This window comes from Bubalus bubalis, chromosome 3 (assembly GCF_019923935.1).
Source record: "Bubalus bubalis isolate 160015118507 breed Murrah chromosome 3, NDDB_SH_1, whole genome shotgun sequence".
Classification (NCBI taxonomy): Eukaryota; Metazoa; Chordata; class Mammalia; order Artiodactyla; family Bovidae; genus Bubalus; species Bubalus bubalis.
Window position 1 is genome coordinate 36,265,429 of NC_059159.1, and position 22,585 is coordinate 36,288,013.

General features: G+C 48.8%; 3 protein-coding genes across 9 annotated transcripts; 2 read left to right on the forward strand and 1 right to left on the reverse strand.

Moving 5' to 3' along the window:
* The first annotated feature begins 6,803 nt into the window (after positions 1 to 6,803).
* LOC102403883 (C-type lectin domain containing 10A) lies at positions 6,804 to 15,861 on the forward strand. Of its 4 annotated transcripts, none has more exons than XM_044939371.2 (10): positions 6,804 to 6,939; positions 7,786 to 7,975; positions 8,580 to 8,693; positions 8,997 to 9,092; positions 9,182 to 9,253; positions 9,360 to 9,431; positions 9,608 to 9,694; positions 9,785 to 9,939; positions 10,175 to 10,281; positions 15,730 to 15,861. In XM_044939371.2, the coding sequence occupies exons 2-10, from the start codon at positions 7,909 to 7,911 to the stop codon at positions 15,749 to 15,751; spliced, it is 792 nt and encodes a 263-aa protein (XP_044795306.1). In that variant the 5' UTR covers positions 6,804 to 6,939; positions 7,786 to 7,908; the 3' UTR covers positions 15,752 to 15,861. The 4 variants fall into 4 exon arrangements, with proteins under 4 accessions (XP_044795306.1, XP_025136506.1, XP_044795305.1 ...); XM_025280721.3 differs by lacking the exon at positions 15,730 to 15,861 and adding an exon at positions 10,438 to 10,686; XM_044939370.2 differs by lacking the exon at positions 15,730 to 15,861 and adding an exon at positions 10,438 to 10,686 and having other exon boundaries at positions 9,800 to 9,939.
* Positions 15,736 to 18,453, forward strand: SLC16A11 (solute carrier family 16 member 11). 3 transcript variants are annotated; one of them, XM_044939367.1, is made up of 5 exons: positions 15,736 to 15,878; positions 16,482 to 16,689; positions 17,011 to 17,154; positions 17,320 to 18,087; positions 18,182 to 18,453. In XM_044939367.1, the coding sequence occupies exons 2-5, from the start codon at positions 16,488 to 16,490 to the stop codon at positions 18,409 to 18,411; spliced, it is 1,344 nt and encodes a 447-aa protein (XP_044795302.1). In that variant the 5' UTR covers positions 15,736 to 15,878; positions 16,482 to 16,487; the 3' UTR covers positions 18,412 to 18,453. The 3 variants fall into 3 exon arrangements, with proteins under 3 accessions (XP_044795302.1, XP_044795301.1, XP_006060191.2); XM_044939366.1 differs by lacking the exon at positions 15,736 to 15,878 and adding an exon at positions 16,047 to 16,223; XM_006060129.3 differs by lacking the exon at positions 15,736 to 15,878 and adding an exon at positions 16,048 to 16,228.
* Positions 18,454 to 19,039: 586 nt separating this feature from the next.
* Positions 19,040 to 22,575, reverse strand: SLC16A13 (solute carrier family 16 member 13). Of its 2 annotated transcripts, XM_045164863.1 has the most exons (5): positions 22,295 to 22,575; positions 21,966 to 22,153; positions 21,673 to 21,816; positions 20,296 to 21,033; positions 19,040 to 19,617 (listed from the first exon to the last, which is right to left on the reverse strand). In XM_045164863.1, the coding sequence occupies exons 2-5, from the start codon at positions 22,120 to 22,122 to the stop codon at positions 19,418 to 19,420; spliced, it is 1,239 nt and encodes a 412-aa protein (XP_045020798.1). In that variant the 5' UTR covers positions 22,123 to 22,153; positions 22,295 to 22,575; the 3' UTR covers positions 19,040 to 19,417. The 2 variants fall into 2 exon arrangements, with proteins under 2 accessions (XP_045020798.1, XP_006060186.1); XM_006060124.4 differs by having other exon boundaries at positions 21,966 to 22,575.
* Positions 22,576 to 22,585: the final 10 nt, after the last annotated feature.

Sequence of the window (22,585 nt, forward strand, 5' to 3'; positions counted from 1 at the left end):
GTCAAGTGGGCCTTAGAAAGCATCACTACGAACAAAGCTAGTGGAGGTGATGGAATTCCAGTTGAGCTATTACAAATCCTGAAAGAGGATGCTGTGAAAGTGCTGCGCTCAGTATGCCAGCAAATTTGAAAAACTCAGCAGTGGCCACAGGACTGGAAAAGGTCAGTTTTCATTCCAATCCCAAAGAAAGGCAATGCCAAAGAATGCTCAAACTACCACACAATTGCACTCATCTCACATGCTAGTAAAGTAATGCTCAAAATTCTTCAAGCCAGGCTTCAGCAATATGTGAACCGTGAACTTCCTGATGTTCAAGGTGGTTTTAGAAAAGGCAGAGGAACCAGAGATCAAATTGCCAACATCTGCTGGATCATGGAAAAAGCAAGAGAGTTTCAGAAAAGCTTCTATTTCTGCTTTATTGACTATGCCAAAGCCTGTGACTGTGTGGATCACAATCAACTGTGGAAAATTCTGAAAGAGATGGGAATACCAGACCACCTGATCTGCCTCTTGAGAAATTTGTATGCAGGTCAGGAAGCAACAGTTAGAACTGGACATGGAACAACAGACTGGTTCCAAATAGGAAAAGGAGTACTTCAAGGCTGTATATTGTCACCCTGTTTATTTAACTTATATGCAGAGTACATCATGAGAAACGCTGGACTGGAAGAAACACAAGCTGGAATCAAGATTGCCAGGAGAAATCTCAATAACCTCAGATATGCAGATGACACCACCATTATGGCAGAAAGTGAAGAGGAACTCAAAATCCTCTTGATGAAAGTGAAAGAGGAGAGTGAAAAAGTTGGCTTAAAGCTCAACATTCAGAAAATGAAGATCATGGCATCCGGTCCCATCACTTCATGGGAAATAGATGGGGAAACAGTGGAAACAGTGTCAGAGTTTATTTTTCTCGGCTCCAAAATCACTGCAGATGGTGATTGCAGCCATGAAATTAAAAGACGCTTACTCCTTGGAAGGAAAGTTATGACCAACCTAGATAGCATATTCAAAAGCAGAGACATTACTTTGCCAACAAAGGTCCGTCTAGTCAAGGCTATGGTTTTTCCTGTGGTCATGTATGGATGTGAGAGTTGGACTGTGAAGAAGGCTGAGTGCCGAAGAATTGATGCTTTTGAACTGTGGTGTTGGAGAAGACTCTTGCAAGTCCCTTGGACTGCAAGGAGATCCAACCAGTCCGTTCTGAAGGAGATCATCCCTGGGATTTCTTTGGAAGGAATGATGCTAAAGCTGAAACTCCAGTACTTTGGCCACCTCATGTGAAGAGCTGACTCATTGGAAAAGACTCTGATGCTGGGAGGGATTGGGGGCAAGATGAGAAGGGGACGACAGAGGATGAGATGGCTGGATGGCATCACTGACTCGATGGACGTGAGTCTGGGTGAACTCCGGGAGTTGGTGATGGACAGGGAGGCCTGGCGTGCTGCGATTCATGGGGTCGCAAAGAGTCGGACACGACTGAGCGACTGATCTGATCTGATCTGATCTAGGATTGGCTCATTAGCATATGAAATTACCCAGCCTATAAAAACTAACCATGCTGCATTTCCTCACCGCACTCGCCCTCTGGGATGGCCCGCACTCTGTGGAGTGTGCTTCTCTCTGTATCTGAATAAATCCACTTATTACCTATCACTTTGTCTCTCACTGAATTCTTTCTATGGTGAGACATCAAGAACCCAAGCTTCATTAGGTCCTGAAACCAGGTACCGTGGATTTTGGCTATGTTTGAGTCCAGCCATATGGGTTCAAGTCTCAAGCAGAGTTTTGGCTGGGCTTGAGTCCCAGCCACGTGGGTTTGAGTCCCAGACTGGGTTTTGGCTGGGTTCGAGTCCCAGTCTGAGGTAAACAGTTTCAACAGCATATTTGACTAAGTTCTCATTTGTTGATTCTTTTATGTGTGGGTTCCCAGGAGGACAGAGACAAGTGTCTGTTTCAGACCTGTGTCATGATTGATATGTAAACAATACAAGCCTCTGTGTAACAGTTTTTGAGAAAAATTAAATAGCAATGTGGATAATAAATATATTTACAAGGAATGAGTAAGTAAATTACTCATTTACTTACTCAAGGAATGAGTAGTAAATTAAACTGCTGTGCTGAAACTAAAAAAAAAAAAAAAAAATTGTAAGGGAATCAGACTTTGGTAGGACAATTTTATCAAGTAAATCACACCACATATCCAAAGAAAAATTCTGCACAATTACCAGATTTAGCAAATTTTTATCAGTCTGCTCCTGATGGCAGAACAGAACTTCTCTCAATGATTATCCTATTCACAAAATGTCATGACAGATCTTAAGACATCAGCATTGCATAGCCAGGGGGAAAATTGTTTTTCCTAGAGAGTTAGCAACTTATGGAAAATGCTCAAAGTTTCATTTATTTAGAGGCATAGAAGGAGAACAGTTTCATGTGTGTGTGATATCCACATACAGTTTATCAGCAAAAAAATCCCATCAATTCTACCTTCACAATGTGTTCAGAATCAAAATGTTTTTCACCAGCACCATGCACAAACCACCATCATCTCTCACCCAGATATTACAATAGTTTTTTCTTAATTTTATTGCAGTCTAGTTGATTTATGTTGTGTTAGTTTCAGGTATACAGAGAAGTGATTCAATCATACATATACTGTATATATATTCATTCTTTTTCAGATTTGTTACCCATATAGGTTATTACAGAATGTTGAGTAGTTTCCTGTGTGACACTGGAAGTTCTTTTTAGTTATCTATTTTATATGTGAAAATGAAAGTCGCTCAGTTGTGTCCAGCTCTTTGCAACCCCCATGGTCTATACAGTCCATGGAATTCTCCAGGTCAGAATATCGGAGTGGGTATCCTTTTCCTTCTCCAGGGGATCCTCCCAACCCAGGGATCGAATCCAGGTCTCCCACATTGGAGGCAGATTCTTTACCAGCTGAGCCACTACGTAGCAGTGTGTATATATGCTTGTCCCAAGCTCCTAATTTATCTCTCATCTCTCCCCTCCCCACCCGACTCTGGTCCCTTTTCACAAAATTCGCAAGAGTCACATTGTCACAGTTAAAATGTAAATCAGCTCACTTACTCCTCTGCTCTCACCCCCACAAAGCCTGCCCCTCTAAGTCAAATCTGTGACAATAGCCTACAGGCCCTGAAGAGTTGGAGCTCCAGGTTTCCTAGCCGAGTCTCATCTACTTCTCCCTTACCTCCTTTGGGCTTTTGCTCGGATATAAACTTCTCACTAAGATTATTCTTTTGAAAGAAAAAAAAAATTATGTTTTATTGCATCGGGATGGTTTGTTGCTGCTGGCTTAGCTGCCCCCCAAGGCATGTGGGATCTTAGTTCCCCGACCAGGGATTGAACCCGTGTTCCCTGCCTTGGAAGGTGGATTCTTAACCATTGGACCACCAGGGAAGTCCCTCAGTTAGGTTGTTCTTGACATCCTAGTCTTGACAGCCTGTTAAAAATTGACCTTATTGTACCCACCTCCTTGCTATATTGTCTTCCTTAGCATTTATCACTGTGTGACATTATATGTGTTTTACTCACTTATTCTGTTTATCTGCTACCCACTAGAATATAAGCTCTGTGACCAGGTCCTTTCTTATCTGTTTGTTTACTTCTGCAGGATGTCTCTTCTGAAGGAGGGGGCCTGGCATATTGTAGACACTGTTGATGAAAATAATCAATAAACCATAATAAGAATAGAAAAGAATTCTGTTTGAGCCCATCTGAGGACTATAGCCCTGAAGCCAACTTCTCAGATTTCTCTGAGAAATTATCTGGTCCGGAGTTTCAGCACAGTTTTCTATTGTGTTAGAACATTAAATAATTCAGAAATATGTTTCTTCCAGATTTTAAAAACAACCAGACCAAAACATACACAGTAAGCATGGCTTTGGCACCTGGGAAGGGATTCTTATGGTCAAAGGAGGAACAGCATTGGCATCCCAGGAAAAGGAGAATTTCATCTTTATTTTTGACATGGACATTCTTTACTTCTGGTCAGTGTGTTCTTCCCTGTAAATAATTAAAGTGAATGCACAATGTATTTGATAGTTCACAAACACACTGTCATAACTTGGCATAAAATTCAAATTAGCTCATGAAAAAGCCAGAATTACTTTCCCATACCTCCATATATGACACTTTCTTTTATTAACACCCAATAAATATTTTTAAATGGGTGGGTAAATACTTGTGAAACCAATTGGTGTCAGGCAGGCTCCAAAGAGCTCCAGTATCGTAGTCCTTTATGTCTTGGTGCAGAGAAGAATTCAGCAAGATCAAAGTGGTAGATAAGCTATTTATTAGACTAGGATACTTAGGGGCCTAGAAGTGGGTAGGCGAGAAATGCTGCACCCTGAAAACTTAGTGGGCTGCAGTTTTTTAATCAAAGGGAAAGTAGTGGAAGGGAGAACCCTTCTTTGTCTTTCTTGAGTAGACGTCATGCTTCCATCATCAGCTCCTCCTCCTGGTTGAGCAGGGGAGTTGCCCTGTCCCTGTGTGGTCAAGCTAGGCCTACAAATTATTGTTTTTTGTACATTCAGAGAACATGTACTAGAGATCATTAACTGACTGAGTTCACTGGGCACTCACTAAGTAGGTCTTATGCAACCATTGTTTTATTGTTTTGGGGCATGTCCCGTGCTTCTGTTGTGTGGTTCTGTTGTTAAGCAAACCTGCTTTCTCGAATAATCATTAGCTTATGGAAGTCTCCCATATTTTTCTACTTACAAACCCCTAGTGGGATTAACTGTTTAATCACCTATTTTGTCCCTTCATTCTGTCTCTACCACTTGGATAAATGAATGGAGAAACATACAATGTTCTTTGTGGGAAAGATTCAATAAAAAAAAATTTGATTATCCCCCAATTAATGTGTGAATGCAAAGCAGTACTGTGGTAGACACAAAGATAAGACGTCCAGACCTCACTTCCAAAAAGGACTTGGTGCCCAGTCATGGAGTGTGTAACCTGTACACACAGCCACCTCCCCTGAGGTCCCACCCCTGCTGTGGTAGCTGTATTTGGTAACTGAGCGAGATCAGGTAATAAGGGCCCCATTTCCATGCAGTAATGGGCAGCTCTGACAGCCAATGTAGTTTGAACCCCTAGAAACCCCTGTCAGATGTGCTAAAGCTTTGTAGGGTCTTTGTAACTCTTTAACTTCTCCCTCTACCACCACCTTCTTTTCCCTTCCTTTCACAGGTGCTGATCCCTAATAATTAAACTGTACCCCAAATTCAGTCTCCACATTGATTCCAAAAACCCAGCCTGTAACATACAAATCCAAACACCGAATAAATGCAAAGCAAGAAAGCTAAAGAAAACTGGAAACAACCTAAATGTTTATCATAAGAGAAAAACCTTAGTCAATAAATTATGGCACAGCTTATGAAATGAGATGAAGTTAAAAAGAGATAAAGGACATTTTATGAACTGATGTGGCCAAATATTCTTGATACAATATTAAATGAGTTTTAAAATGCAATTATCAGAGCACAATCCCATTTAACTAGAAAACAGAATCTGAAACGTATTTGCTTTCCTTCTTCCCCTTTTAAGACACTAAGAATCTTTCCTATGAAAAGATTGTATGTGTGAATTCAGGGAAAACCCCTTAGAGGGATTTAGAGAGCTGACAGTATTAAACTGAACCCCTTTCATGAAGATAGTATATTCAGAGACAGCCCAGACTAGGGTTTGGGGCAGCCCTAGGCTGGAATTCTGGCTTTTATACTTACCAGGCGAGTGATCTTGGGCAAGTCACAGGATGGTTCTGAGCCTAAGTTCTTCATCCGAAATTCCTCCCAACAATCTTGTGGGAATTGAATGGTTAATGCAAATGTCAGGCACAATCCTCATCACAGATTTGATGCTCAATAAATTCTATTCTTTCTTCTGGATCCTCCCTTCCCATTCCAGCCAGGAGATCCTATTCTCCGCCACCTCTTCCCTCCATTCAAATGAAATGAGGATGTGCCAGGGAAAAGCCAATTCTCACTCCATGTTGGAACTGTTTCTCTGAGTTGGATTTTGTTATTATAATCATACATAAAGACCTGCCTCAGAGCATCTGCCCCTCTGCCTGACTATTAAGTGTTCAGGACCCTGTCCACCTGTGGATGGAAGGAAGGAAGAAATCAACACCTCCCTGCCTGAGGTTTGCCATTCTAGGAGATATTTGCAAGACTAATGGCCTTTTTACTTTGTTTCCTCACCCCTTTCCTGACCCCATCTCTGTTCTATAAAAGAAGATGGTTATTTTGAGACATTATTCTGCCATCTTCTGGCAGTCCAGTGCCTGCTTTCTGAATAAAGTCTTTTTCCTTGCCTCAACACCTTGTCCCTGTCGTTTAGTGATCAGAGCAAACTTGGACTTGATAACAAGGAGAGCTGGGCAGAACTCAGGGAGCTTGCTGGCTGAGGCCCCAGAGGAAGATGCCAGGGGCCCTGGGTCAGGATTGAGCAAGAGCAGAGCAAAGGGCTCCTCTGGACCTGGGTTTGCAATGATGGAGACATCAACAATTCTGAGATGTTCACATGAAGGAAGTGAAAGGAGGTGTGGGACAGAGGAAAAGCAACACTGGAACTCTGGTTCCTTCTGATCCAGTTCCACTGATAAATAGTAAAATTAAGGAAGTCACAGGAAGTTAAAAAGTCCAGCTGCCCCACACACGCCACCTCTGCCTGAGTTTTGATTTCAATTCCTTCTTATTAGTTACTGCCCCAAATTGAGGAAATGGGAGTTTCCCAGTTTATAGACTCTTGGTCGTTCAAACACAAAGACCAGTAGGTCTCCACTCAGTTAGGTGACTCTTCCATTGGCCACCCCCATCCCAACTGTCCGGGATTTAGTTTTTTCCAACTCTGGTCATTTCTGCACAAAGAACTCAAGAATCACAGCCTCTTGACTTCTCACAGGTAAGGGGGCTGGGGATGCATGTGAGGCTAAAAGGGCAGGGAGGATGTCAGAGAAAGCAGGGAGGAGGGACCATGGGTCTTTGGTGGAACTGAATGGTAAGATACATAAGGGGGCAGGTTGGGGATTTAATGACTCAGTGGAGATTTTCGACTCTATTCCCTTCATTGGATTTGGATTAAATTAGGGCAGCTATAACCTTGGTCACAAACTGATGCTCACAGTCAACCCCTTCCCTAGCCCGGTTCTAGCCCTATCTTCAGTCCCTACTCCAGCCACATCTCAAACCCCATACCAACCCCAGTGGCAGCTTCACCCCCAGAGTTCTTACATCATTTAAAAAAAAACTTGGGGGCAGCCCGGGAGGGCACACAGGATCCTAGGAACTAGGGATGAAACTCCTGCCCTGTGAAGTGGAAGCATGGAGCCTTAACCACTGGACTGCCAGAGAATTCCCAAGTTAACTTGACTCTTAACACCAGCCTGCCCCGCTCCCTCACCCCCCAAAGCTTGAACCTCAACTCTGTCCTGTTTTCAACTTCAGCACCAAGTCTAGGTCCATCTCCATTCATAGCTTCAACATGAGTACTGATCCCAGTATTGACCCCAGCATGAGTACTGATCCTAGTAGGAGATGCAACCTCGATTCCAGCCCCAACATCAGACCCAGTCCTAGCAATGCATTTAGCTCCAACTTCACCTCCACCGTCATTCCAAACTCAACCTGACCCTAGTTCAAACCTCATCCCTGACCCCACCTCTCACCTCAGCTGCAAACCCAAGCCCATCCCCATTCCCAGCCTTCACCATGGGTTCCTTTTCAAATCTCACTCTTCTCTCATCTCCAGCCCTGCCTGCAGCTCCTTCCTGGTCCCCGCGTTCCCCCTTTAATCCAGCTCCTGCCCCAGCCTGCCTACTGGCTCGGCCTCCACTTCTGCTCCAACAGTCTCAGAGACCGTGTTGGTCCAAACATGTCAGTGAAGTACGAAGACCTTCAGTACTTGGAGAGTGAGAAAAAAAGCCAGAGGTTTACAGAAGGTAAGGGAAAGGGGAAACAGTCTTTGCTAAACCTCTTCTTAATATGTTTAGAAGGCTTTCTGCTGTCAAGTGTGTCATGTCTGCACCTCTACCATGTGTCCTGGTGGGGTCCCCGACTCTGAAGGGGGTCAGGGCCCAGCCTCCGGGGGACCCAGTATGAAGAGAATTCAAGATCCATAGTGGGCCTGACTTCCTATGCGCTGAGGAAGAGCAAGAGCGTAAACTGTCTTTCTAATGTGTTTTCACCCTTGAGTGTGAGCTTGCCTTGTGGGTTTGGAGTGTGGGCTGCCCCTCGCTCTCTCTGGGTCCTCCTTCTACCTCCCCAACTGTGATGAGAGGACCTTACACATCGTGATGGTCCTCTGTCTGTGTGTCTTTGTGTACACGTGTCCCCAAGCATGTGAGGGGCCCCTGTATCTGAGCACTTGGGCTGGTCCATGAGGAGTCAGAGACCTGGACACCCCTGGCCCCACAGTTCTCATCCAGCCTCCCACCAGCATGAGCTGCACCGGCCTCCTCCCTGAGAGGTCCCTGTGGCCCCATCCTCGGCCCCGTCTGTCCCACCACCTGGACCCCCTCCTCCTGACACCCTCTCCTCCTGCAGCGCTGTTTTCTTCCCAGAACTTTCTGAAGCGGCTCCTCTCCAGCCCTTGCCTCCTCCTGCTCTCCCTGGCCCTCAGCCTCCTGCTGGCCAGCATCTGTGTGATGGGATACCAAAGTGAGTGGCACATGGTGGGCAAGGAAGAGAGAAATAACGAGGTGTGGTGGGGATGCTGAATGCAAGAGTGATTGGATGAGAATGACTGCTGATTCTGTCACTTGTCAGCTGGGGAATGTTGTCAAATTATGTCCTCTCTCTGAGCCTTAATTGCCTCACTTGCAGTATCAGATAAAAATAGGGCCTGTCCTTTTGGGTGGGGTCACTGAAGGGACCCACGAGATGATGCATGTTAGGGGCCCAATGTTGGCACAGAGAGGGCCTGATAACCCTTAGCACTGATTGTCCCATCCTCCTGATCAGATTTCAAGTTTCAGAGTGACCTGCAGACCCTGAGAACAAGTTTCAGTAACTTCACTTCAAACAGTATGGCCGAGGTCCAGGCACTGAACTCCCAGGGTGAGCCTGGCATGAAAGGGGCTCTGGACTGAGGTGGGGTGGGGTGGAGCAGGGGTGGAGGCTGACTCCTGAGTCCCTGAGTCCTCCAGGTCGCAACTTGCAAGAAATGATAACATCACTGAAAGCTGAGGTGGAAAGTCACAAGCAAGAACTGCAAGCTGGTAAGAGACCCTCAGGGAGAGGGTGTGGAGAGGTGGGGGCTGGGCTCTCAGACTGGAGGGTGGGGGATGGGAGCAGTCACAGGGTGCTGAGTGCCCTCCCCTCCAGCCCATAGCTTGAATGACAAGGTGCTTTCTCTGGAGAACAGGCTGGAGAAGCAACTGGAAGAACTCAAAGCAGGTCAGGCCCCTACTGCCTTCTACCTAGGCATGAGGTGTGTGGGAGGGCAAGGGGGTTCCTAGGCTGGGTCCTGGGCATGGACCCCCAGTCTCCAGGGACTCTTGGAGCAGAAGCCACACCCAGGGCACTATACCTACTGCCCATCTGTGTGCATCCTGAAATGCTTCATCCTGAAGGTGATTCTGAAATGCTCCTTCGAGTCCAGCAGCTGGTCAAGAACCTGAACTCCCTGACATGCAAGATGGATGCTCTCAAGAGCAATGGTAAGAGCTGTGTGGGGCATGCCTGGAGCCAGTTCCTGCCCACATCCCCTGGGCAGCATCTCAGCCACTCCCCCAACCCCGGCCCCTTAGGCTCTCAAAACACAGCCTGCTGTCCTGCCAACTGGCTGGAACATGAAGGCCACTGCTACTGGTTCTCTTCCTTGCGGAAGCCCTGGCCAGAAGCTGAGAAGGACTGCCAACTGAAGAATGCCCAGCTGGTCGTCATCAACTCCAGAGACGAACAGGTGAGCCCCTCAAGCTCAGGTCCCAGGACTGGTCTCATTGGCATCACTTGGGGAGTTTTAATAACCACTGCAATCTGAGCCAGATCCTCAGAGGTTCCACTGGTTCCAGCATTGGGATCAACACCCTGAATTTCCTCCATGGCTTTAATGAACCCATGAAGTTCAGAACTGCTAGTCCAAGGAGCTGGCCTGGGGGCGGCGGGGGGAAGTCACCACTGCCCTTCTGTTGTCCCAGGATTTTATCCAGGCCAACCTACGTCCTTACTTCACCTGGATGGGCCTCAGTGATCTGGATGGAGTCTGGAAATGGGTGGATGGGTCGGACTATGAGACCAACATCAAGTGAGTGCCTTGGCTTTCTGTACCTTCTTCCTCCTTCAGCTCTGCTCCTCCAGGGTCTGGCCCACAGCCCCTTCTCCCCAACCTGGATTCTGTTCCATCTGTTCTTCCTAGCTGGCTGTTTTCCTCTCACACCAACCTCCCCTCCCCCCCAACCAGGAATTGGAAGCCAGGCCAACCGGATGACTTTCATGGGCATGGGCTGGGTGGGGGTGAGGACTGTGCCCATTTCTACCCTGATGGCGAGTGGAATGACGATGCCTGCCAAAGACTCAACTACTGGATCTGCGAGGCTGGACTGAGCCAAGGCAACTAAGAGAGTGGCCCCCTGCCTAGGAAATGGCAGGGTGGGGAAGGAGGACCCTTCTCCTTGTAGGAGAGCAATAAACCCTGGGAGATTAGAGCACTGCCATTGATTTGAGGTTCTTTTTTTCCCCTTAACTTTGAAAAGACTATCTAGAGTTCCTAAGGTATTTTTAAAAAACTTCTACTTTATTGAGGTATAATTGACATATGAAATTGTAAGATATTTAAATGTCAGGATTTGATACATGTATACTTTGTGAGAGGATTCTCACATCTAGTTAATGAACATATCCATAACCTCATGTTTATTATTTTTCCTAGGTGAGAACACTTAAGTTCTACTCTCTTAGCAAATTTCAATTATAAAATAGTGCTATCAACTATGGTCACCATGTTTTATGTTAGATTCTCAGCTATAAGACTTTTATCTTATAGCTGAAAGCTTGTTCCCTTTTACCAAACTCTTCCTATTCCCCTCAACCTCCAGCCACTGGCAACGACTTTTGCACTTTCTATTTTTTTTCCTGACTTTTTTTTTTTAATGATTCTGCAGATAAGTGATATCATGCAGTACTGTCTTTCTCTGTCTGGCTTATATTACTTGATATAAATACCCTCTAGTTCAATTCATATTGTTGCAAATGGCAGGATTTCCTTTGTCAAGGCTGAATAATATTCTGTCATTATATATATATAATGACAGAATATTATATATGTATATATGATAGAATATTATATTATTCTTTATCCCTTCATCCAGTGATAGACACTTAGGCTATTTCCATATCTTGATTATGGTGAACGATGCTTCAATAAACACAGGAGTGCAGGTATCTCTTTGATATCCTGTTTTAATTTCCTTTGGATATAAACCCAGAAATAGAATTACTGGATCATATGGTAGTTCTATTTTTCATTTTTTGAGAAACTTCCATATGCTTTCCATACTGGCTGTACCAATTTACATTCCCACCAAGAGTGCATAGGTGTTTCTTTTTCTCTACATCCTCACCAACCTAAGGTTTTTTTTTTTTAACCTGAAAAATCAATTTTACTCAAGTGTAAGCCTTACACAATAAAATGCACCACTTAAGGAGTAGAGATGACTTTTGGTGGGGCCCAAAAGTATATTGTATATTGTTGTTGATATACAATACAGTGTTATCAACTATCAGATCAGATCAGATCAGTCGCTCAGTTGTGTCCGACTCTTTGCGACCCCATGAATCGCAGCACGCCAGGCCTCCCTGTCCATCACCAACTCCCGGAGTTCACCCAGACTCACGTCCATCGAGTCAGTGATGCCATCCAGCCATCTCCTCCTCTGTCATCCCCTTCTCCTCCTGCCCCCAATCCCTCCCAGCATCAGAGTCTTTCCCAATGAGTCAACTCTTCGCATGAGGTGGCCAAAGTATTGGAGTTTCAGCTTTAGCATCATTCCTTCCAAAGAAATCCCAGGGCTGATCTCCTTCAGAATGGACTGGTTGGATCTCCTTGTTATCAACTATGGTTACCATGTTTTTTTAATATTAGATTCTCAGACATTATTCATCTTATAACTGAAAGTTTGTTCCCTTTTACCAACCTCTTCCTATTCCCTTCCAACCCCCAGCCCCTGGCATCCACTTTCTGTCTTTTTTTAATGATTCTGCAGATAAGTGATACCATAGTGTATTGTCTTTCTCTATCTGGCTTATATTACTTGTTATAAATGCTCTTGATGTCCATCCATGTTGTTGCAAATAGCAGGGTTTCCTTCTTTCACAAGGCTGAATAATATGCTGTCATTTTATGCATACATTTACGTATATGTTGGATATGGGCTTCCTGGGTGACGCTAGCGGTAAAGAACCCGCCTGCCGATGCACGAGACGTAAGAGATGCAGGTTCCACCCCTGGGTTGGGAAGATCCCTTGAAGAAGGGCATGGCAATCTACTCCAGTATTCTTGCCTGGAGATTCCCATGGACAGAGGAGCCTGTTGGGCTACAGTCCATAGGGTCTCAAAGAGTCAGACATGACTGAAGCTACTCAGCATGCACAATATATATTGGCTATATGGTAGAATATTATATATAGGTATATATGATGTATAGATCATATATACTATTTTCCAGTAGTCATGTACAAATGTGAGAGTTGGACCATAAAGAAGGCTGAGCACCAAAGAACTGATACTTTCAAACTGTGGTGTTGGAGAAGACTCTTGAAAGTCCCTTGGACCACAAGGAGATCAAACCAGTCAATCCTAAAGAAAATCAATCCTGAATATTTATTGGAAGGACTGATACTGAAGCTGAAGCTCTAATACTTTGGCCACCTGATGTGATGGGTTGAGTTGTTGGAAAAGACCCTGAAACTGGGAAAGATTGAGGGCAGGAGGAGAAGGGGGTGAAAGAAGATGAGATGGTTGGATAGCATCATGGACTCAATGGGCAAAATTTTGAGCAAACTCTGGGAGACAGTGAAGGACATGGAAGCCTGACATGCTTCAGTCCATGGGGTCACAAAGAGTTGAACAAGACTTAGCCACTGGACAACAAACTAATGGAGTATTATTCTTTATCCATTCATTCATTGATAGACACTTAGGTTCTTTCCATATCTTGACTATTGTGAATGATGCTCCAATGAACACATAAGTGCAGATATCTCTTTGACAGCCTGTACAGAATCTGCCTGCAATGAAGGAGACCTGGGTTTGATCCCTGGATTGGGAAGATCCCCTGGAGGAGGGCATGGTAACCCACTCTAGTACTCTTGCCTGGAGAATCCCCATGGACAGAAGAACCTTCTGGGCTACAGTTCATGTGGTTGCAGAGTCAGACATGATTGAGAGACTAAGCACAGCACAGCATGGCAGTTCTATTTTTAATTTTTTGAGGCACTTCTATATACTGGCTATACCAGTTTACATTTCCATCAACAGTGCTTGCTAAGTTTCTTTTTCTCTACATCCTCACCAATCTAAGATTTTTTTTAACCTTAAAAATCAGCTTTATTGAGATGTAATTCTTACACAGTAAAACGTGTGTGCGCGCTCAGTCATTCATTGCGTCTGACGCTTTTCAACGCCATGGACTGTAGCCTGCCAGGTTCCTCTGTCTGTGGGATTCTCCAGGCATTAATAGTGGTGTGGGTTCATAAGTATCTTGTAAAGGTGCTCAGCATCACTTTGTACAACTCCCAGGCCCTAAGGACCCAGGCTCCTCTTTCACCCCCCTGCATTTCTACTTCACCATGGGGAGGGAGTGCTTTGTTTCACTTGGCCTCATTCAGCTTTAAGCAGGGTCCTCACTGGCCATTGCTGGAAGTGGGGTCCCTGCCCTCCCTGGTGCCTGAGGATAGGCTGGTTCTGCCTTCCAGGTGCCTTTCACAATAGCACCCCAGACTAGGGAAACTGATGATACCACTTTCCTAGGGTGGTACATGGCAAGGCTCCTGTATCCACTCCAGGACATTTCAAGCACAAAGCATGACATATTAAAAAATTTAGGAGTGAGAAAAAGCCTCTTGATGAAAGTGAAAGTGGAGAGTGAAAAAGTTGGCTTAAAGCTCAACATTCAGAAAACGAAGATCATGGCATCCAGTCCCATCACTTCATGGGAAATAATAGATGGGGAAACAGTGGAAACAGTGTCAGACTTTCTTTTTTTGGGCTCCAAAATCACTGCAGATGGTGATTGCAGCCATGAAATCAAAAGACACTTACTCCTTGGAAGGAAGGTTATGACCAACCTAGATAGCATATTCAAAAGCAGAGACATTACTTTGCCAACAAAGGTCCATCTAGTCAAGGCTATGGTTTTTCCTATGGTCATGTATGGATGTGAGAGTTGGACTGTGAAGAAGGCTGAGCACCGAAGAATTGATGCTTTTGAACTGTGGTGTTGGAGAAGACTCTTGAGAGTCCCTTGGACTGCAAGGAGATCCAACTAGTCCATTCTGAAGGAGATCAGCCCTGGGATTTCTTTGGAAGGAATGATGCTAAAACTGAAACTCCAATACTTTGGCCACCTCATGCGATGAGTTGACTCATTGGAAAAGACTCTGATGCTGGGAGGGATTGGGGGCAGGAGGAGAAGGGGATGACAGAGGATGAGATGGCTGGATGGCATCACTGACTGGATGGACGTGAGTCTGAGTGAACTCCAGGAGTTGGTGATGGACAGGGTGGCCTGGCATGCTGCGATTCATGGAGTCGCAAAGAGTTCGACACGACTGAGCAACTAAACTGAAAAGCTAGAAATGCCTATAGAGCAGATGAGCTGCTGATAGCTGATGGAAGAGTGTAGAAAAGAGGGGAGGGGGGCAGGGATGGAAAGATACTCTGGGTCTACCTCTGATTGGGAAAGGCTTTTATTCAAAGTAAAGAATTTTGTTTTGTTTCCTCTTATAGGCAATAGAGAGCCCTCGAAGACCATATTGTGTTGTCAGGTTTACAGTTTCACTAATTGTTTTTCTTTATTTGCCGAGAGTTTCTCAACAATTAGGAAACACTGCCACCATGTGGCTGTTGGCCAAACTAATGCAAACTGCCAGCTTTTCTCTGATGTTGTTTAATAATTAAACGAGAGACCACATCCCTTGATTCAAAGTAAATCAACCTTAATGTAAAAAGGAAAGTTTCTCCAAGAAATCAATACCTGGGTTCAATTTTCGGATTTCTTACTTTGTTTTTAAAATTCCCATCTAAATCTTCAGGGATTCTGATCTCAAGAATCCTTTCTAGTCCCAGAAGCCCTTAGCACAGAATCAATCTACCATTTCCAGGTCAGTTTGGCATCAAATTGTCTACAGGCCGTTTCCCTCCGTGGTGGCAGAGTCTATTTCAGTAGTAGGTCTGTTCTTGGATGGTTCCACAGTTGGACAGATCCAAACTCAAATATTTTTCTTTTCTTTTCTTTTTTTAAGTTTGGCGATTTGGGCAAATCACATAACCTCTCTGTGTCAGTGACTTCATCTGTAAAATGGGGGGAACACCTTTTCACAGGGTGATTGTGAAGATGCAACATGACGTGTATATGTCCCTGGCCCATCACAAGGAAGTCCTTTTCCTTTCGCTCTGTCCTGGAGGGCTTATTGTCGTTGAGCACGCAACATGCACTGCATGGAGGTCTGTGATTTAACACCTGAGGTTTACCAGGTTCTCCAGCAACATTGCCTGAGAACGTTGGAGCTACTCATCCCCTCAGGCTTTGGGAGGACCACCCCTATTTCCGTGCGTTGCCTACCAACGTTGGGGAGGCTGGCGATTGCAATCCATGCATCTCCCGGGTGCGCAGCCAGCTGCAGGTGCGTGGGCATGGGCGGGGAGGTGTTCATTCCTCGCCCCTCCCTTCCTTGGGATTGGGGGTGTAAATGGATAATTCAATCCCCGTGGGACTCGGCTCGGTGGATTGGCTGTCTCAGCTCGCCCCGGCCCTGGACACTACCTCCCCCCCCAACCCCCGGCCCCACCCCGCGCGCCCCAGGTGGCTCAGGCGCCCTGTGGCGCGCTCTGTTTACCTTGAGAGCAGGTCCAAGTTGGGCTCCATCTCTGCATTTCCTCCCCTCTAAGGCCCCGCCCTCCGGGGAAGCGGGGAGAAAACCGGGCCAAGCCTTTCTTCGCCCTTCCCCTCCCCCGGACCGCCCGGAAAGGTCGGGTAAGGGGAACCTGGTGTCTGTGGGAGGGGGAGTCTCAGAATTGGGGGATCTGGCTGTTATCCTGCTCTTGTACGGCGCAGACCTGGAGTTCTAGCCCTAGGCCCGAACACCGCCCCCACCCCACCTCCGCCCCCCGCCCCCCGCCCCCCGCCTCCGTCCTGTCGTGCTCAGGGCTGGATCTCAGGTATGCTAAGGTTCCTAAAGGAGACACAGATGTGGCGACTTCTCTGATAGATGTTCCCCCTTCCCCAGGAGACGATGACCCCCAAGCCAACCGGACCCCCGGACGGGGGCTGGGGCTGGGTGGTGGCGGCCGCAGGGTTCGCGGTGAATGGACTCTCCTACGGGGTGTTACGCTCCCTGGGCCTCGCCTTCCCTGACTTCGCGGAGTATTTTGACCGAAACGCTCAGGAGACGGCGTGGGTCAGCGCCCTAGCCCTGGCAGTGCAGCAGGCAGCCAGTGAGGAGGGGCCCCGAGGTGGGAGGCAGGAACTGGGTGGGGGGAAGTGCCGTGAGAGCAGTGGTAGAGGACATACTTGGTTACCAAACAACCTAAGAAAAGTCGACCTTTAGAGTTCGACCTTCAGACCTAGGTCGAATTTAGAGTTCTAAATTCTAGAATTGAGTGGGTCTTGAGATGAAGCGGGGCGGGGTGGTGGTGGTGGTGGTGTTGCTATAAGGCGGGGGAGAAGTTTAGGCCAGGAAAACAGCCAATGAGAAGTGTTGGAGCGAGTTTGGGGGTCCAGGGGGCGTGCCTTCCCTTGACTCCGCCCCCTTCCAGGTCCAGTGGGCAGTGCCCTGAGCACCCGCTGGGGGGCGCGCCCTGTCGTGATGGTTGGGGGCGTCCTCACCTCGCTCGGCTTCGTCTTCTCGGCTTTCGCCCACAGTCTGCTGCACCTCTACCTTGGCCTGGGCGTCCTTGCTGGTGAGGGAAGAGGGATACCCGGGTTCTTAAGGGGGTGATGGTGGAGATAGGAGCTTGTCGGGTACGGAAGCCAAGAGGGCGGGGGCCTCCTGTGAGAAACAGAGCTAGGATGGCAGGGCCTGGTAACCCTGGTTTCTGTCTTTACCCGGTCCTATCCATTCGCAGGCTCCGGCTGGGCCCTGGTGTTCGCCCCTGCCCTGGGGACCGTCTCCCGTTACTTCTCCCGCCGTCGAGTCTTGGCCGTGGGGCTGGCACTCACGGGCAACGGGGCCTCCTCGCTGCTCCTGGCACCCGCTTTACAGCTCCTCCTTGATAATTTTGGCTGGCGGGGCGCCCTGCTCCTCCTCGGAGCCGTCACCCTCCACCTCATCCCCTGTGGCGCCCTGCTACGACCCCTGGCGCTTCCTGGCGACCCCCTGGTCCTACCACGAAGCCCTCTAGCTGCCCTCGGCCTCGGTCTCTTCAGACGCCGGGCCTTCCTAGTTTTGACACTAGGCACGGCCTTAGTGGGGGTCGGTTACTTCATCCCCTACGTGCACTTGGCTCCTCACGCTTTAGATCGGGGCCTGGGCGGGTATGCGGCGGCGCTGGTGGTGGCGGCGGCTGCGGTGGGGGATATCGGCGCTCGGCTCCTCTGCGGGTGGCTGGCAGACCAGGGTTGGGTGCCCCTCCCGCGGTTGCTGACGATATTCGGGGCTTTGACAGGCCTGGGGCTGCTGGCGGTGGGATTGGTGCCTGTGATGGGGAACGAGGACAGCTGGGGGGGCCCCCTGCTGGCCGCGGCTGGGGTCTACGGCCTGAGCGCCGGAAGTTACGCCCCGTTGATTTTCTGTGTGCTCCCGGAGCTAGTGGGCATCGGAAATGTGGTACAGGCCACTGGTCTGGTGATGATGCTGCTGAGCCTCGGGGGGCTTCTAGGCCCTCCCCTGTCAGGTAAGGGCCAGAGCCAGCAGATCCGCTCGCCACCCTCACCCCCAACCTGCATCTGGGGACCCAGGCCTCTAAGTTCCTTTCCCTCTCCTCTCAGGCTTCCTAAGGGATGAGACCGGAGACTTCACCGCCTCCTTCCTCATGTGCGGCTCTTTCGTCCTCTCTGGCAGCTTCGTCTATTTGGGGCTGCCCAAGGCGCTGCCCTCCTGCCGTCAGGCCTCACGTCCAGGCACTCCACCCCCTGAGATGGGGGAGCTGCTCCCGGTCCCTCAGGTTGCCCTGCTCTCCCCGGGAGACCCTCACTCCACTCTGGACACCACTTGTTGAGCCCCTCCCCTAATAAAGACTTTTTATCTGCTGTTCCAGCAAGCTCCAATTGTTAGGCAATCTATGCTGCAAACATTCTGCTTAAGATATCCAGAAAAGCTGGTTGATGGGAACAGGATCCCCCTAAGCCATGGCAGGCGGGAAGGGTGTTTGTCCTGTCAGTCCATTTCTCTTTGCCCAAGTGCTTGCCATTATAACAGGAAACCTTCCAGGAACTGCCTGTTTGTCTGCTTCAGGTTTGTTGGGGGCACCGGGGTGCTCATGAGTGCTAGCTGCCCCATCCTCATTTCCCAGATAAAGTCTTTCTGCATTTCAGTCCCCCTTTACTGGTCTGAGGAAAATACAAGCATCTCAGGCTTCTGCTCTCTTAGCTTTATCTCTCTCTTCCAAACTAGCACCCCTCCCCCACATCCCACACCATTTTCTTAATTTCTAAGTTATAGGGGAAAGTAGGAAAGAGGGAAGTCCATGGGCAAGTGGGAGGAACTGTGGTCCAGAGAGCAGAGTCCAGGGTTAAATGCTCTGGGTCACCAGAGGTCCTGGATACCTCCCCTCCACTCCCCAGTGTGACTCCATTCAGCCCACTCAGGCTTATGGGCCCAAGCACTTTCTGAGGTTCTGAACTTTGTCCAGTTTTCTTATTCAGTTTTATCCCAAAGACAGATTTTTTTTCCAAGGAGGGCAACACTAGAGATCACATGTAAAAAGAATTTGATAAGTATCTTGGCTTTTGATTTTCCACAGTTGATTCACAGCTCAGTGGAGCAGGCTGAACTCCTGGATCCTTCAGAAAAGGTTGTGGGAGCAAACAGACAAGAATCCTCGAGAAAATACAAAGGGTTGGCACACACACTGCAGGAGCCCCACGCCTGCTCTGAGGGGCGGGGAAGGGGGGCAGATCAAGATGCTTAAGGCATTGTGGTTCTGTGGGTGCCAAGATGGGGCAGGAGAAGACCTGGAGCCACCAACCTCTTGTTTTGTGGGTCTGTCTGCCCCTTCTTGGAGTTCAATCTACTCCCAGCCCCTCCTCAGGCAGGGGGACTTTGGTATCCAGTGCCTCTGTTACAAGATCCTGGGGCTTGGAGGTAGCAGCTGAGAAGCAGAAGAAGTGGGGCAAAGTGATGAGAACTCCACTTCCTGCCAGAAGGAAGGCCCCAGCTACCACAAAAGAAGCTGTGTAGTTGCCTGTCACATCCCGGAGGTAGCCTAGGTTCAAGAGAGAAGAAGAATACACATGGGTGATCTGTTTCCTGGAACTGATGGCTCTGACACATTTTGGGGTGGAGGGATGAAAATGATCCTTAACCCATCATCTTGGAAGAGTTCAGACTGGGTGAGCATGAGAACTCTGGTTTCCCAAGGGGCCTCAAAATGTCACTTCAACTACCTTCCTGCCTTCATAAAGGACCGCCAAACTAGCCAGTTTAGGGCATCCCCAGATTTGGGGATACAGATCGAATCAGCCACACCTGTGCCTTTCTTTCCCTTCCATGCCTTCAGTTAATAGTTAGAGGAAAACATTAAGGGTCTGGAGGTTCTGGCTTCTGAAGTGTGGGGAACTTTGACCAGATGGCTCAGGCCCCTGGCCTGGGGCCCAGTAGGCCAAGGGAAAAGTCAGGCACTAGCATGCTATGTCTGGCAGAATCCTCTGAAAACCCCAGCTGTAGGTACACTGCCAAGGGTGCCTCAGAGGTCCTCTTAATCTTTCCACAGCCCCAGTTTCTTTCCCTCAGACCTGTTTCAAGGCTGCTGTGACTGACCATATGGGCTGTGTATCTACCATGGCAGAGGGCAGTATTAACATATACTATGTCAATTCCTCTCTGCACCCCCCATGGTAAAACACAGCAGCCATGGCCCACCTGGAAATCTTATTCCCCTTACCTGACAGAGGAGCCCCCAGTAGCCCCCCGATGCTTTCTACCATCTGTACCAGTCCCAGGCCACAGTATATCTTTCCAGTCCCCACCAGTTCAGGCAGCACGGAGAAGGCCACTGGGGTCAGGGCCCCTGATGTGAAGCCATAGGCCACAGTCAGGGCCACCAAGCCAGTAGGCGCCTCAGCCACAGGGTACAGGGCCAGTATCACCCCAGTCAGGGTGGTCCAGAGCATCAGGAGTCTTGCCACAGGCCCTGGGACAGCATCGCCTAGCCACCCAGAAGCCACACGCCCCACGAGGTCAGAAATAGCCGCCACCGAGAGGAGGAAGGCAGCGGGCAGTGGGTCCCAACCCAGGTCCCGAAGATGGGCCACCAGGTGCACGTAGGGAATGAAGTAGCCAGTGTTGATCAGGGTGAGGGCAACGGTGTAATGCAGGAAGGGGCCGTGACGCAGGAGGGAGGTGATCTGGGCCCCAGGGCCACCCACAACAGGGTCCTCAGCCAGGGAGAGTGGACGGAGAAGAGCACCGCAGGCCACCAAGTGAAGGGAGAGGGCCGACACCAGCAGTAGGGCCCCCCGCCAGGCATAGTGGTTGAGCAGCCATTGGAAGAGTGGGGCAAAAGCAAAGGAGGAGAGGCCCACGCCCGTCAGTGCCAGCCCGGTGGCCAGGGATCGCCGGCGAGAGAAGTAACGGGACAGGCAGGCCAGGGTTGGAGTGAAGGTCAAGGCCCAGCCAGATCCTGTCAAAAAGGAAGAAATGGGGGTTGAGTTGAGGACCCCTTAAGGAACTCAGAACACCCAGTCATCCCAACACTGCCCAGCAACAAAATGGAACACAGGCCTAAATTACAACCCTGGTTCCATACTTTCTAGCTGTATGACCTTATGTACCTTAACCTCCTGACCTCAATCTCATCTGCAAAATGGAGGTAATATAACTTAGCAGACTCTGGAAGCTTAGAGACAATGTTTGTAAAGTCACTACCACAGAACTTTGGAGTTAGACCTGGGCTGTACCATTGCTGGCTGTGTGAACTTCATTTGCCAAATTGCATAAGCTTTAAAGACTTTCCGCATATGTAAATAGGATAATAATGTTTATTTCACAGCCACAGTATCTTATACAACTTTACAGTAATTCTTCCTTTTACATTCCAATTCCACTAGTTCTTGCCTTGCATCTTTGAATTTCCTGATTTCCCCTAACCTGTTTATCACTTTAGTTACCTCTGTTAAGAATACCCTTCCAGGCAGAGGTGCTAGCTAAAACTTTCTCTGAGAGTTTCCCCTAAGTCCTTCGGAAGGAGCAGGAAGAAGGTAAAAGTCCTGAGGCCAAAAAGACTCAGGTTTTGACTCACCGGCCCTGCTCAGGGTCTCACCTGAGAGCAACCCAATACTCAGGTACAAGTGGGTTAAGGAGGTAGCAAAGGAGGCAAGCAGCATCCCCAGTGCAGCCAGGATACCCCCGGTCATCACCACAGGCCTGGGACCGAACTTGGTGCTCAGCGCACTGCCCACTGGACCTGGAGAAGAGCAAGAGTTCTGCGAGAAGATCTCAGGCGTCCTTCTCCCGCACCGCTCCCCCTCCCCATGTCCTTTACTGTCCCCGCAACCCCCACTCCCTTCCGAGGGTCGAGGGACACAGGACTCCGGACCCAGGCGCAGCACTCACTCCCAAACTGCTGCACCGCGATTCCTATGGAGGCGATCCAGGAGACTCGCGCGGCCGGCTCTTCAAACGCCGCCACAAATTCCACAAAGAAGACGCCGAAGGAACGGAGCACCCCGAACACGAGCGCCGACTGGAAGAACGCTGAGAGCACCACCATCCATCCCCAGCCCCCGTCGGGGGGCTCGGCCCTATAAGCCATCTGGGTGTTAACAGTGCTGCCTCTAAGCCCCTTCCGGAGCGGAGCTCGGGTCGTTCCACCTCTGCCCACCCATCCGGCCGGACAGCTCGGGGCCGCGCGGGAGAGGCGAGGGTGGCAGAGAGGAAAGTACCAACGAGGGCTTGAAAGCTGCAGAGAGGCTGCGTGAGACGCCTGCGCTTCTCCCCTATTGGGGGCGATTATAATGGGGAGACCAGGCCCGCGCTGGCCCCGACGTTCAGCGCCGGGGGGCGTGGCTCCGGTGGCTTCAAATCTGGAGTCGAGGCCTGGGCGGGACAGACGAGGGAGGGGCCTGAACTGGGCCCCACCCCTGAGGTGCGCCGGTCTCCAGGTGGCTTATCTATTTTATCATTGAAATGTTAGCACCTGGCCAGCCAGGGTCTGCATCCCTGTCCGAAGCTCA

Bases quoted from the DNA above. Each gene is read 5' to 3' on its own strand.
- LOC102403883 (XM_025280721.3), top strand. From the start codon at position 7,909: ATGTCAGTGAAGTACGAAGACCTTCAGTACTTGGAGAGTGAGAAAAAA. The intron at 8,694-8,996 runs GTGAGTGGCACA...CCTCCTGATCAG, and splicing joins CTGTGTGATGGGATACCAAA to ATTTCAAGTTTCAGAGTGAC. The intron at 9,093-9,181 runs GTGAGCCTGGCA...TGAGTCCTCCAG, and splicing joins CCAGGCACTGAACTCCCAGG to GTCGCAACTTGCAAGAAATG.
- SLC16A11 (XM_044939367.1), top strand. From the start codon at position 16,488: ATGACCCCCAAGCCAACCGGACCCCCGGACGGGGGCTGGGGCTGGGTG. The intron at 16,690-17,010 runs GTGAGGAGGGGC...GCCCCCTTCCAG, and splicing joins GGCAGTGCAGCAGGCAGCCA to GTCCAGTGGGCAGTGCCCTG. The intron at 18,088-18,181 runs GTAAGGGCCAGA...CTCTCCTCTCAG, and splicing joins TCTAGGCCCTCCCCTGTCAG to GCTTCCTAAGGGATGAGACC.
- SLC16A13 (XM_006060124.4), bottom strand. From the start codon at position 22,164: ATGGCTTATAGGGCCGAGCCCCCCGACGGGGGCTGGGGATGGATGGTG. The intron at 21,817-21,965 runs GTGAGTGCTGCG...GCTCTTCTCCAG, and splicing joins CGCGGTGCAGCAGTTTGGGA to GTCCAGTGGGCAGTGCGCTG. The intron at 19,618-20,295 runs GTAAGGGGAATA...TCTTGAACCTAG, and splicing joins ACTGGGGGCTCCTCTGTCAG to GCTACCTCCGGGATGTGACA.